The 15,084-nt window shown below is 36.3% G+C and overlaps 1 protein-coding gene across 2 annotated transcripts in view; it reads left to right on the top strand.

Moving 5' to 3' along the window:
* The first annotated feature begins 95 nt into the window (after positions 1-95).
* The window catches only part of slc6a4a (solute carrier family 6 member 4a), a 31,274-nt gene continuing 16,285 nt past the window's right edge, over positions 96-15,084 (top strand). The window contains exons 1-3 of one of the 2 annotated variants that reach the window (XM_055166956.1): positions 96-209; positions 281-380; positions 8,302-9,024. In XM_055166956.1, the coding sequence (XP_055022931.1) occupies positions 8,601-9,024 (424 nt within the window). In that variant the 5' untranslated portion in view covers positions 96-209; positions 281-380; positions 8,302-8,600. Of the gene's footprint in view, positions 210-280; positions 381-7,643; positions 7,731-8,301; positions 9,025-15,084 lie in introns of those variants that run through there. The other variant, XM_055166954.1, reaches the window with a different exon arrangement.

Genomic DNA, 15,084 nt, shown 5'->3' on the forward strand with positions numbered 1-15,084 from the left:
TTTAACTATTATTTATTGCAAGTTTGGTTTCAACATTATTGTGTATGGTTTATATATACTTATATAATATATGGCACTTCAAAATTTGTTAAGGCGACAGGTCTGGTCCTTTCTTGTTTCTCTTTGGGGACTTATAAATATGCATCACATCAAGTAACCCAGGATTAGAGGGAAGGATCCTGCTCTCCAGCTCAGGGCATATGCAGGAGGTTGGTAAGAGGCTGCTGCATTCATGCTTGAGTACGCGTGTTTGTGTCTTAACTAACTAAGCCACCCATAGGTGCAGAATATGGGCCTGTGTGTCATCGGAGAGGAGAGAGAGGAGAGAGGAGGACTCGAGACAAGATGGTCTATGGACAACACGTACTGGTGAAAACAAGGTAAGACTCCTTTTTACAATGTAATGTTTACTTATAGCGCATAAAATATTGAGATGCCATTTCCTGTTCTTTTAATCAGAGAAATTGGTAGTGGTGGAAGAAGTACTCAAGTGAAATCACAGATACTGGAGCAAAAAAATAAAACTAAAGTATCACATGAAAAAAAAAGTATTAGTAATGGTATTACTAGTAAAATTTGAGATTTGAGATATTAAAAAGCTTCAAATGTAGTGATTATGATACAGATTTGTGCTGATTTTTGTTTAACAGAAACAACTGAAGTAATATTTCCTAGCTGTTTTTATTTGTTTTGTTTCCTCAGACTGTGAGCGTGTTAAAAATAAATCCTCAGTCATTTGAGAATGTCTGTGATAATAATAAAAATACTTTTACTTTTCAGTTCAGAATTGTAGTGGAGCAGAAAGTACAGATTCTTGCTTTCAAATATATTGAAGTTAAAGTAAAACGTATCCCCTTTAAGTCTATTTAAATAAAGTACAGATACCTAAAATGGATACTTAACTACAATACTTTACTACTTTTACTTTGTCACATTCCACCACTGCAAATAGTAAGACAAAGTACTTTTTACCTTGACCAACCTAACCTACATATTTATCTAAGTAAAGGAAAATGTTCTTCTCTCATTTTATTGACGTTTACTGTATTACTCATTATAACGTCAGCAATAACATTTCATTGATTTTCTTTTTAAATTAATTGTCTTAATAGATTCAAATATTGGATAATTAGGGAATTTAGGTAACAAACTAGAATGAAATAAGTATTGTATTTAGTTTTCATTGTGTAATAGTGATTTGGATTATTTTGAATCATTCAGGTTTGCTTTTGATTTTTATCCATTTTATAAACTGTAGTTTAAGAGCAAAGAGTTGTAAGTTACAAAACTGTAGGTGCACGTTTCATAATCTTGAACACTGAGCAGCCCTAACAGCAGATTTTTGATATATTGGTCTAAAAATGCATGCAAAATATCCCTTCCTCAATTCTTGCACGACTCACAATAAATTCAGGTCAAACTGAGCTAAAAATGTGGCGTAAATCCAGAGCGTTTCTAGTAAAGCCTTGAGTAATTAACACAATATGAGCCCAGCCTTCAAACAGCAACAGGTCTTTGGAAATAAGAGGGCACTTTCTCAGTCAAAGTAAATAGTAACAATTTAAAGACCCTATATTACACAAAACTGACTCTTGTAAGATATAAGCCACGTTATAATGTTGTCAGACAAAACACAACTCCTGGTATGTTTTTGATGAGCATACAACATTATAACTGATCAAAAAAATAGCTTAATATTGACCCTTGAATAAAATATTTTTCGATGTAGTAGCAAAAATCCTGCTCATTACGTCATTGTCTCACCTTCCTGATTTATGCAACAGTCTCACTCTGAAAACCTGCTGTGAGTGAATAATTTGGGGACAATAACATGAAATAGCACAAAGGATAATCCTCCAATCACAGCCTCAGCGTCTCATTCTCTTTAAACAGTTTTGTAACACTACTGCTGGTGACAAAATCCAAAATAAGAAGTGATTTTGTCTAAATTATGATCCATGTCACTGCCTATTCTGACAGATTACAGCGCGTAGTCCCATTGGATTATTTGATACCACAAGGAAATACTATGATTGGAGGTGATGGGCGGATACATTGAAATTGAAAGAGATTTACAAACAGAAAATTCACAAATATTGAACCGGATGTTATTATTATATTACTGTGTTTGGAACCAAAATCTTATTTTTTTTAAAATGTCATACTTCTAATACCCCTTGATTTATATAGTTAAAAATAAGACTTTTTACATTTTACCTTCTTAATTTTGTTTATTTTAAACAGTTTGCACTTACCTTGTGCATTCTGAGCATACTCATTTTTTAATTTTGCAACTTTCAGAGACCAGAGCAGAGTTTTGCCATCACAATATATTACAAAAACTTCTTCTTGATTTTCAAACAATAAAAAAATTATATTTAGAAGCAGGTAGCACACATATTTTAACCGTAAGAGCTCCCATAGTGGGGAAAAGATGCGAAAACAATCAGGAGCCTTTAACCATATAAGCCAGTGTGTTTATTTTGAAATCTTAAAATCAAATTCTTCTAAAATATTCAGACCTACCCTCCATGTCCATTTTAAACTAAAGTCTGACATTACATAAATGCATCTATACAGTACGCTGTTTACTTTAAGATATGAAGGGATATTGATTTATTGGTGGAATAATTGATTGATCAAATGCTGTGTACATGTATTAAAATAAAGCTTTGTAAATACTATGTAGTTAAAATAAGCATTGATTAGCAGCAAATACAGTAGGGGCCCATATTATCCTGTTTTCTGATCACTGATAATGTTGTTTCCTCATCAAAACTGTACCTGGAATTGTGTTTTGTGCATATTTAGGCTGTGCTCTTCCCTCAAACAGAAAAGACTTGGTTCCAAACTCCATACACCGTATCTAAAATCATTTGGATAATTTCAGCCCTGGAATTGCCAAACTCTTCTGAATTAAAGGTAAAAGTTAAGGTTAGCTGATAACTTGAAAACTACTGCTTCATGACATCAAATATAGACAAATTAATAACAAAGGTCTTATTCAAACATGTATGAATGAAACAAAACACAACTCCAGATATGAGGAGGTACTGACATTATAACGTGGTTTACAGCTCACAAGACTCAATTTTGTGTAAGAAATTATGAAATCACATATTATTACCTCCGCCAAGGAGGTTATGTTTTTGCCGGCGTTTGTCTGTTTGTTTGTTTGTTTGTTTGTCTGTTAGCAACATAACTCAAAAAGTTATGGACCGATTTTGATGAAATTTTCAGGATTTGTTGGAAATGTGAAAAGGAAGAACTGATTTCATTTTGGGGGTGATCCGGAACAAATCCTGGATTTTGGATCACTTTGAAATTTTAGTTAACATTGTGGTAAATGGGGCCAAAAATTTTGTTTCTCAATATCTCGGTTAATTATTGACCAAACCCCATGAAATTTGACTCAGGGATGGACAATGGGATCCTTTCATATTCCAAAGGCTGATCCAGATCTGATCCAGAAGACTGATTTTATCGCAATTTATATAAAAAATGGGGGTAATCCTTGGAGGACTCTGAGTGCTTTCTAGTTAGGGATGTAACAATAACCGAAATATCGTGATTTCGTATCGTCAGAAGTCTCACAATAATATCGTGTGCTGTCACAATATATCGAATTACAAGTTCCTTTGCTTAAATACATGGTTTTATAGTAGCAACAGCTTAAAAACATCAAAAACTACATATCCCATGCTTCATTTCAGTGCAAACAACATAAAGAAATATGTTTTTTACTTGAATTCTTGTGATTACACCAAAATCTTGTCAACGTATTATAAAAGCAAAAAAGTGTCCTCTCCAAAATATCGGAATAAATATCTTACCGTGAGATGCATATTGTGATAATATTGTACCGAGAGATTTGGATATCGTTACATCCCTACATCTTATATTTGAAAATGAAGTTATAGAGATATGGTTGATATTGTTTGGAGATGCATGTACAGAGAAGATACAGTGAATATATCAGTAAAAAGGTTTGAGTTTTTGAGGTAGTAGACCACAAATATATGGTACATTAAGTTATAATAGGTAGTCAGATTAGGATGCTGAATGGGGCATAGACAATTTCACATTTTTCTCCTTTGTAAAAATAATAAATCTGACGGGGATGCTGAGAATAGGGTCAAATGGAAGCATGTTTATTGCCATGGCGACCTCTATGGAGATAAAACAGACAAAAGGCCAGAAAGTAAAATATATTACAATTTACCACAGTTATTCAAATGATAACAATTTCAATTTCACTCAACTTTGATGTATAATCCAAGACTTTATATTACTACAGAAGATTTTAAAACAACATAGGATGAAGTTTGTTTTGGAAATTTGATCGTCTTAAGCCTAAAATTATTCCGGAAACCCCCGTGAGCTCCGATAAGCATATTATTGTCAGTCAACCATTTCTGAGGTCTGGACCCACCATGAGGGATGTGGGTGTGAGTGCAAAACAGGCAAAAGGAGCCAAAAGATTCTTAAGTGATATATTTGTTTACTTCAATATACTTAAACTACTTATCAGCGGTTATCAGCGGTTATTAAAGTCCCAAAATTGATTCTTGTGAGCTTTAAGTCATGTTATAATGTTGTTACCTCATTAAAAATATACCTGGAGTTGAGTTTTCTTTCATTCACACATTTGTCTACATTTCCAAAGCTCAAAATGCTTGGTTTTACCTTGTGATGTCATGAAGCACTAGTTTTCAAGTTAACAGCTACCTTTTTACGTTTGTACTGTAGAGATTGTCAATTCCAGGGCTGAAATCATCCAAATGAGTCTAGTGAAGGTGTATGGAGTTTAAAAACACAGTGGAGCACTTCCTATTTTACCACATGACATCACAAGGTGGAACAGTTTTCAGTTTTAGAGAAGAACTCAGCCTAAATACGCAGGGTTTGTGTGTTAAAGATGTGTGAATGAAACAAACCATAACTCCAGGTATATTTTTGATGAGAAAACAACATTATAACATAGCTGACAAAACAGTGTAACATAGGCCCTTGAATGCATGAATTAGTGTAGTTATTAATATACAGTGTTGCCATGTTTTTGTTAGTTTTAGTTTGAAGAGTAGACGAAACACCATCACAACTGCGTGTTAAAAACACAATGATTCAAGCCCTGTGGTCCACTCTGTTTTATCACTAAGAGATGTAAACAATGGTAGCTGGCTGCAGTACGCTCCTGGATTCGCGAGCTGCTCCAAAGCAAAACTAAAATAGGACTTCATGTAATTTACAGCTCAGTTGTAAAAATCACTCTTTTGAGCAGGTGTGCGTGAAGCTGTCAGGGTGTAACTGTCACAAAGTAGGTGCCAGGATGATAATTGTTTGAATAATGAAAAGTTTTACAATGTGGTTTTAGTCATGTTTGTGAATGAGACTGTTGCATAGTGCCATAGAAATAGTGTAATGGGACTTTTCCTTTCTGTGGTTCTCAAACTGCAGTTCACGGCTTATAAATTGTTTGTGTGTGTGTGTGCGCATAGTTGAGGTTGTAATTTATGCTTTATTTTGAGTATTTTTTAAGTTTTTGAATGCGACTGGTGTCATTGAAATAGCATAGGACTTTAAGCAGCCGTTCTCAAACTGCAGTTCATTGTTCATGGTTCACTTGGCATTTATTTTGTAATTTCGCTTCTAATTTAAATATTTGTTTTTATTCTGACCTGGTTTTGTCCTGGATTTGTCCTGGTTGATGACAGCATCTCTGGGGTAGAGCGATCCTCCTATAATATATAGCTTGCAGATTCAAACCATGCACTCTCTAGTTTAGTCTAGTAGCCACAAATAGTATGAATTTATTTTTATTTATTTATTACAAAATGACAAAAATATTCAGTAAAAATAATATGCATAATTTAGCAAATACATTTTGTAAATGGGACACCCCTGAAGCTGGCTTTAGCTTATAAATGGGGCCCACAGCAATTGAAGTACACATTACTTATTACCTACACACTGTTAACAGGACGGGAAAAGTTGTGTTGTGTTGTGTGTTGGTGAGAGTCTGAAGTCTGAGACAGGAGAACCTTATTTACCCTCCGTTCAGGATCCGGTGACCTTGAATACTCAACACTGCGTGTTGGTATTGGCTATTCAAGCCTGAATCTGCTTCCACACAAGGAGATTTAAATAGGAAATAAGAAGGACAGTATGGAGACATGCTGGTCAAGATAAAATGAGAAGAACATAGCGTACCTCTTCTGTGAGACCAAGGGAACTGATGATATTATAGAAGGACTCATTCTGCAGTAATGACGCCAAAGCTAACCACAGAGAAATGTCAACAATGAACTGGAGGTGTCCTTGCTAAAAGTATTCAGGAAATGCTAAATTCCACAACATTATCTATCTCTAATTCATTATTAAAACACATTTCCTATTTCTATAAGAGACCAAAATACAAAATGTTTACATTCAACTCTCAGTTCAACAAGATATTAAATAACTGTTTAAAGTGAAAGAGAATTTAAAAATATTGTGGTCTGAGAAATGACTTTACTACCGCGATTAAAAAAGTTTTGGGAAAAACAACTACTCAGATATGTTTAACTGTCCAGACGCAACATCTGATTTATATTTAAGTTAATGTTATTAAATGGACAAAACACATAAAACATAACAAAACATTGAATAGTGCCCAAATTGTGGTAATATCAAAGAATAGACCAGAAAAAACAAAATAAAATCATATCTGAAGGAATGGTGCAAGAAAAATATTCAAATGATTTAAAAAGATGATTAAACAGATGAGAATTTTATTTATTTATTTATTTTTTTACTTAGTGTACTGTAGGTAGTAGGTAGTAGGTAGTACAAGTAAGGAGTCTGAAAACCACTCCCAAGAAGTAATTTTTTTTGCATTTTAAGATTACTCAAGTAAATGTACAGCCACCTACTGCTGATAGTCCTGAGAGACCAGAGACACAGAATGGCAGCCACTTCTCTGTCTGTCTGCTCAAGGGCACAGTAGTATTTCCTTTTGTATGCCTGCCGTGATAACAGATTTTGAAGTGGGATGTATTGCTGAAGTAAATATAGACGAAAAACTATAATACTGCAACTAAATGTAACGTCACCAACACAGTAAGCACAAAAAGTATGTTAAAAGTACAATAATATTACAAAAAACATCAGAATGGAACAATTTAGTACTAGTTTGCATCAGTAATGAGTAATAGAAGTTATTTATTCAACCTTTTACGAGTTAAATCTCACGATGTAGCCAAAAATACCCAAAATATATAGTTCCACCTTTCATATATTAAACGATACAGTAATTATTGTGACAGGCCTATCCCTTTGACAGCAGTAACAGGAGTCTACAGTCTGTAATAATCCAATGACTGTGAGTGTAATGTCAGTGCAGACCTCACAGTGAACTTGTCCATTACTTCTGTTTAGATTACAATAGTGTGCTTTGAGCCAAACTTCCCCCTGTCTCAGCTCGGACTATGCATCCTGTACATACACACATGTTTCTCTGCATCTCTATCAGCGAGAGAGGGAGAGGAGAGAGAGAAAGAGAGAGAGAGAGGAGAGGGGGAGGAAAGAGAGAGGGAGAAAAGGAGAGAGGTTTGAGCTTTCATTGAGCTACACAGTGTCCTGATGGGCTCCTGTGTGTAGTTCCTCCTCTAACTTTTGCTCTTATAAGGATTTTAAAGTTTTGATTTGAGGACTATTTAGAGTTTGTTGAGCACTTGCTGGATTCTGGAAAGGTAAAGTACAAGATGTGTTTATACTGTGGTTGTATTAGGGACATTTATACCGCTGTAGCATCTTGAGAAGTTTTAGGTTGTAATATATTATGCTTTTTATATCTCTCGTTTGGAAATTCTTCTTACTTTTATTTTGAAGCAGTTATAGGTAAACAAAAAGCAGTTAAAGTAAATCAAAAAAGCCCTAATTAAAATAAAATGTCATAATAAAATAATATTTCTTTGTGTGCAGTTTTATTCTGCAGAGGATTTTTGTTTTGTTTTTGTCTTACAGATTTTCTTAGTTATGTTTGGAATGTTTGTCAATTTGGTACGGTTTGTACCAAATCATAGTAGGAAATGTATTTGAAATCTATTGTGTGGTTTTGCATTTTTGACGAACTTCAAAACTGAAAATATGAGACATATAATCGTGCACAAAAGTTACGTTAGACTCAGTTTGAAATGCTTGTTAAATGAATATCTTCCAGTTGTGTTTGGATATGGATACAGGTTTAATTTCACCTTTCAAAACAAGCGCAAAAAGACTGTTTTCTATGTTATATCTGACCTTGAGTTTTGTGTCTTTCAGATCTTTCTCCGTCTGTCGTCCAATGGAGAAGACCTGCTGCCCCAGTAACTCATAACAAACCACATTTCCACTTCAGTTACTACTTTGACTTTATCTTTAGTCTTTATCTGACCACAAAGGAGCTATTTGTTTTACCTAGTTCCCCCACAAATTCCTCCAAACTACACCTTTACTGTCCCGTAGCTCTGTTCCCCTAATGGGCTCCTCATCACTCAGTACAGCCACAATCCTGTCTTCATTCTTGGACTCTTCTCTCCGCCCCTAACCACCTTCGCCAACACCAACATCGGCACGACCCAATGGAGACCGAAAGCATGATGACCAAGGACGTAGGAAGCAACAGCGAAGGGCTTAAGGAAAGGAATGAGGAGACGAGGGAAGGAAGTGAAAAGTTGATGCTAGCCGACGGAACTGAGCAGAGAGGACATAAGCTATCCAGCTCCGAGCCGCAGGTTTCGAACGGTTTCACGACAAGCACTTCCCAAAACTTCCGAGAGGGGCAGGGGAGCGGGGCAGGGTCAGGTGGGACTGCGCCCAGTCTGGGACATAGCTCGTCAGCGCCCATGGGTGGCTTCAGGACTCTGGTGGTCCAACAAACCAGTCTGGAGAGGCCGAGGGAGACCTGGAGTAAGAAGATGGACTTTTTGCTTTCTGTGATTGGCTACGCTGTGGACCTGGGCAACGTGTGGCGCTTTCCCTACATCTGCTATCAGAACGGAGGAGGTGAGGAGATTTGGAGAGAGGGAGAGAGGGAGGAGGAAGGGGAGGATGGATGGATGGGTGGATGGGTGTGTGAGGGGAGAGCCAGTGTTGTGAAATAAAGTAGACAAGTTTGTGATAATATTTCAGCTTGTATTAGAAAAATGGAGGTGGTTACTGCCTCGTGCCCACCCAGTTTTGTACCAAAGTTTATCTGGTTTTAAACAAGAAGGAAAGTTTAGGGAGTTAGTCTAGGATTATGAATTGTTGACTATAAGCTGACCCCTGTAACAGATACAGTGAGATAACTTTTAACTGTTTACTTAAGTATAAATATATTTAAAAATAATAAATTAAATACTTTGTGCAACTTTTCTTGGTGGAGAGTCCTGTGTGCCACATTTTTGTCTCCATTAAAATGAGTGGAATGTTCCGCAGTATGGCATTAAATCGGTTATGTTCATGTTCAGATCTATATGTTCTTTGTTTTTCTATGTATGTTTTGGTACTAAAAACGCCTAGTATTGAATGAAGATAAGTATATATAGATAAGTTAAATGCCATACTGTGGAACATTCCAGGAAAACCAATAACTTCTCAGTGGAGACAAGCAGGTGGCGGACCCCACACCAGAAAAGTTGCATAGTCCATCTTTAACTGTGTCTATAAAGTCTATAAAACCAATACAATAGTGCATTTAGTATAGAGCTAATACTACTTGTATGTGAAATATATTCTCCATAGTACAGTCTCAGATAAATAAATTTCAAATACAATTTATTTCAATACAGAAGAAACTTGCAAACAAGTGTATTTCATAAAAGTGTTGTGGTAAAATATTTGCTTTAGTAAATTGAATACGATATGCCCCAATAGTCAAATTTCACCCATCTCCAAGGTGAAAGTTAGTAAGTCTAGGGTTAGCTAGGGTAAGGTAAACTCTGGCCACATTCACACTTGTCCTGGTTTGGTCCCCGTTTGAGCCCGGATTAATCCTGACCTGTTTTAGGCTAATCTTGTTCTAGTCCAGGTTTTGTTCCAGTTTTTGATGTGCCAATGTGAAACCACCCTATATCTTATTATCAGAAGTTAAATGTGCCCCATTCTACAACTTAACCAGGTGCCAGGAGATGTCTCAGATCTTGAGTTATATTCTAGGGTGTGAGTACCTAACTGTATTTGCATTTTAAGTGTATCAGTGTATTTTGAATCAGAACTAACGGCCTTTTGTATAAGAAAATTACCTACTATAACTAAAAAAGAGAGCATTTTCTAAATCTCCATTGTGGTATCGTAATCAGCATCTAGTATTAAGAGTTTGAAATTTTAGTATCTAAACAAGACGAGCCCTTACTATGTTACTATGGTTTCATCTGGCACTGAAATGTCACTTGTGATCATAGACATAGGGTGGACTGGTGCATCTATAATGACTTTTGTAATTGAGTGTGATACATGAGCATGAGTTTTGCTTCTTGTTAAAGTGAGAAAATATGCCTCCTATTACTGCAACAGGCAACCCAAAATACGCAGAGTCCCATACAAGGTTTTTCTGAGTTAAATGTAAAAATTAAAAGTCAAAAATTAGTGCCAAAAATACAACATATATATAAAGAAAAACTGAAAAATTAGGAATGAGAACATCAGGGCAGTTCATGTTGGATGTTTTAGAGTCAGAGAGGTCAGATAAAGCACTTTGGGCCTATTCAGACAGGAGGAGGCGGTGTAATGAATTTGTCAATAAAGGGATGTGGGGGTAAGCAGGAGGTCCAGAGAAGAAGACTAAAAAAGGATGTAGTGAATAAAAACAGGGAGTTAGTGGACACGGCTAAATAGGGATACTTCATTGTAGGACACCATGCGTAACTTAAGCAGGTACAATCTCCTTTTGTTTGGGTCGAATATTCCTTTTTATTGCTTGTATTGCTCTCAATTGTTCCTCAAGGGGAAGATTTGTAGAGTTTTGTTGAAATTGTTGTCATGTAGTCCACTGGTCTTGTGCAAATCCAATTAGGAAATAAATTGAATGATTGACATAAAGAACTGAAAGAATAGCTGCATTTGAAGGGATCCAAATAAAATATTGCAAAGGCGGTAGTTGCTGGGACAATAACGTTCAAGGTTACTTTATTTTATATATACACATTTGCATCTGGAAAAGTGATAACAGTGCATAGTGCAGGCTAAAAGAACTAAAACCACATTAGAACCTCTTTATAGACTTTAAAAAGTAGTTGTTACTGTCGTTTTTTACCATGTGGTCATATCCAAAAAGGTCCAAATTTATCCTATTATGTGATTTTCAGTATACCTGTTCACATTGCTGCACCCGGGGACACAATTTAGCTGTAAGAGTTCACCTATTATGCATGTTTGTTGATGGGGAAAACCAGAGTGCCCAGAGGAAACCCACCCAGACACTTCTCCCATAGAAGAAACACGCAAACTCACACAGAAAAGCCTGGTGGTCAAACATTCTTCCTATAGTTTAGTTGCTCTTTATATTTTAGTCACGTCTCAAATGTTACTGTGCACTCTTAATTACACACATTCAAATCAGCTTATTACGCAATTTAATGTTTTTGCTTAATCCTCCAGCTCTCCCTTAGCATGTTTCATATGGTTTTATTTGGCCCAGGCTCCACTGCTGTAGCTTATATTGACAGAGAATACGCACTAAAGACTGTTACTACACAATGTTCACCTAGCAGCAAACAGGAGCTCCCTTTTATTGGATTTGCAATAATAAAATCTTTGCAATTTCCTGTGCAGTGTCCGTGTCTCCCCGAGCGGGCAGAGATGGGGGCCGGGACACACTTGATACAGGCTACAGTATTAATTGTGTTTTTTTTTTATGAGAACGCGGCAAGTTTCTTTCTCCTTACTTAATAACCTGTCGCCACGGCAGCCGCTCAATCAAGCCTTATCTGAGGCTTCTGTCACAGAGACATACAAGTGCACAGGGGCCAGGGAGCACAATATAAGTGATAGGACTGCTTTTAAATATTGTATGTGGAGTATAGTATGCCCATGATACTAAAATGTAAATTATGATAAAATAATAATCATTTTAAAAAGATCAAGACTATTCTAAAAGTAGATCACGACAATCTAAAGCTACCAAAGAATTTTGTCTATATGCGCCGATCCAGCTTTTTCAGCTCTGATACCGATACTATAGCTTCAAGTATGTGCCAACACCCAATAGTAACTGATACTAGTGCCGAGCCTAAAGACAGCATTTATTTATTCAGCATTTATTTTCAAAAATCAAAGTGTAGCTGTCATTTATTCCACTATTAGGGGTGTGCAAAAATATTGAAATATTGATATATCGTATAATTTAATGTGATGATACACTATCGATATAATGGGCTGCTGTATCGATATATATCGCCAAGAGTACTTTTTGGTGTATTTTACTAAAATATTTTGTTATAGTGCTACAGTTTTGTTGCTTGTGTAGAGGAAAGAAACTTTTTTATGCAGTACATTAAACACTTTCACTTTCCACATTTTTCATATGAACTTTGCACAAGAAGTGGTTTAACAAAGACTTTTAATATCACAGCCATGATTTAGCCTTTATTTTTTATTGAACTGTATCTAATCGTTTTGAAATATATTGTATCGAATCGGAAGTACACTGTATCACAATATGTATCGTATCGTGGCCTATGTATCGAGGTATGTATCGAATCGGCAAGTTCTTAATGATACCCAACCCTATCCACTACCTCTACTATTTCTGGGCTAACTACAACCAGTAATTTAGTATTATTACATCTATGTCAATTCAGGATATTGACTGAACTGATATGTGGAACTAATATCTGATTCACACCAGTATCGTATCGATGCATCCTTAATTTATCATTTTAATGTCATTTTTAAAGTATCTGTAAACTTCCTTTTGTAATTAGATTGACTGACCCGTCCCTGTTGCCCTAGGTCTGCTTTTAAATATTGTATATGTAGTATAGAGTTCTCATGATACTAAAATTTAAAGCTTGATTTGGATACTAAGGAAAAGGCTTGAAATGGAATACCCATTTCAGTCCAATCCCATCCACTTTATTTATGTAGCACATTTCATAAACAGTTTCCAAAGTGCTGCACAAATACACAGTTACAACAGCAACAACACTGATAAATAATGCTAATATAAACGCTCAGATTTAATCGTACTAGTCTTAAAACAATAAAACACAAGAACAAAAACATACAATCACAATAAATACATAAAAGCAATACAATAAATTAAAATTAATTAAAAGACACAAGAGGACCACACAAATCACACAGTGTTAAAAGCAGTAGAATAAAATTGTACTAATATTGCAAACTCAAACGTGGTGTTTTCAAGGCTGTAGCAACAAATTTTTAGCAAGGCCACCTAGTGCCTCCACTCGATTTAATTTCTCTCCAGGGACTAGGTCAGGAATCGGAATACACTAGATGGTTTGCAAGAAACCCGTAAGTTGTAGACTGTGCACCAGCCAATCAGCAAAGAGCTTTGAAGCCATGACTGGATCCCCAGCACTTCAGTAAACAAAGTGGTCAAGATGGATGTAGACAATGCCATATATTCTGTTTTGGCAACAATTCCCGAGATCAAGGAGAATGTTTGGTTAATTTTATCAAGGGGAAAGACGTTATTGCCCTTCTTCCTATGGGATTTGGGAAAAGCTTAATATACCATTTAGCCCTCTTAGCAGCACATTACATACGTCACGACGAAATCGCAGCGATTGGTTAAATAAAAAAGTACCCGCCTACCGTGGAGCGAACAAATCCTAATGCTGCGAGGTCAGATGGTTTCCATGAAGTGAAACCGGCTGATGAATCAGGCTACCGAATTTTTGGCCCCGGGTACAAATTATCGTGGTGGGTCCCCGCACTACATGTCGTCTAATGAAAAATGCCCATTACAGACTTTGTAAAGGGCCCCTTCCTCCACCAGGCCCTGGGTAAACAGTACCCTTTACTCCTCCCAGTCTGACTCCCCAGGGTGTTTTACTACTTCTAGATCATGATTATTCTAAAGCGACTCGGGCACATCCAGTTTTGTTCTCTCTTTCTTTTTTTTCATTTTTTTTTTTTTCATTTTTTTTCTATACTTAAAGCTACCATCTGTAATTAGATTGGCTGACCCACCCCCGTTGTATTCTCACATATCACCACTAGATGCTACCTATTTTACTGCTGTTGGATAGTGTTCCAGCTTTGGCATGACAGAAGACAACCAGAGAGTACAGGTGAAGGGAGGGGGAACAGGTTTCACATCTGCTATCTACTGGTGAAAATAAACATGAAATAAACTTAAAAATGGTAGCTTTAAGATCAATTTTTATTTATAACTATATGGCAGGGAGGCAGAACTCTTACAGCAGCCCTCCTAAGGCATACCTTTCTTTGTATTGTTCAAGTAGAATAATGATGACTTCCACAGACTATTTTTCAAACTCTTTGTGAATTGTAACTGACAAAGAGCCAGTGGAAGTTGATTTGACAAGTGTTTCTCTTGTGTCCACTTATCCTATCTCCATAAAAGTCTTTTTATTTAATGTCTCTCTTTGTTCCCATTTCAAACTCTACTCACACCATCAATCTTCCTCCACACAGTTCACACAGACCTCACATGGGCTTAATTCACTGCAGGTTTGATCCAAAAATGTTTGCAGTTCAGGAAGTAAGATCAAAAACTCTCCTGGAATAATGAGACATTTTCCAGCCAGCAGAATTTTAGTAGTATCGGTAACTTAGACTGCATATATATATACAGACTTGGCTAATGCGGCAGCCACAGAGTTCCAAATAGGAAGTGAGCATGGGCTTGCTTCCGGCTCCATCTTCTCCCACTCCAATTGACTTTATATTAAAAGAAAATTGTCCCTCTCTCCGTAACTACTCGAGTCTTGTAATTTTGGTCTTACAATGTTCATATTAACCCGCTCTACATGAACCTGATGTTTTTATTTTACTATTTTGTCCGTAAATCAATTCTTATTCCTAATATGGAACTCGGCTCCAAATTCTCAGTCTCTGTGAACTTCATTTGACTCGAGTGACGTCACACTCCCT

The sequence above is a fragment of the Boleophthalmus pectinirostris genome, unplaced genomic scaffold (genome assembly GCF_026225935.1).
Source record: "Boleophthalmus pectinirostris isolate CB_2022bp ecotype Guang Dong unplaced genomic scaffold, ASM2622593v1 HiC_scaffold_9, whole genome shotgun sequence".
Lineage (NCBI taxonomy): Eukaryota > Metazoa > Chordata > Actinopteri > Gobiiformes > Gobiidae > Boleophthalmus > Boleophthalmus pectinirostris.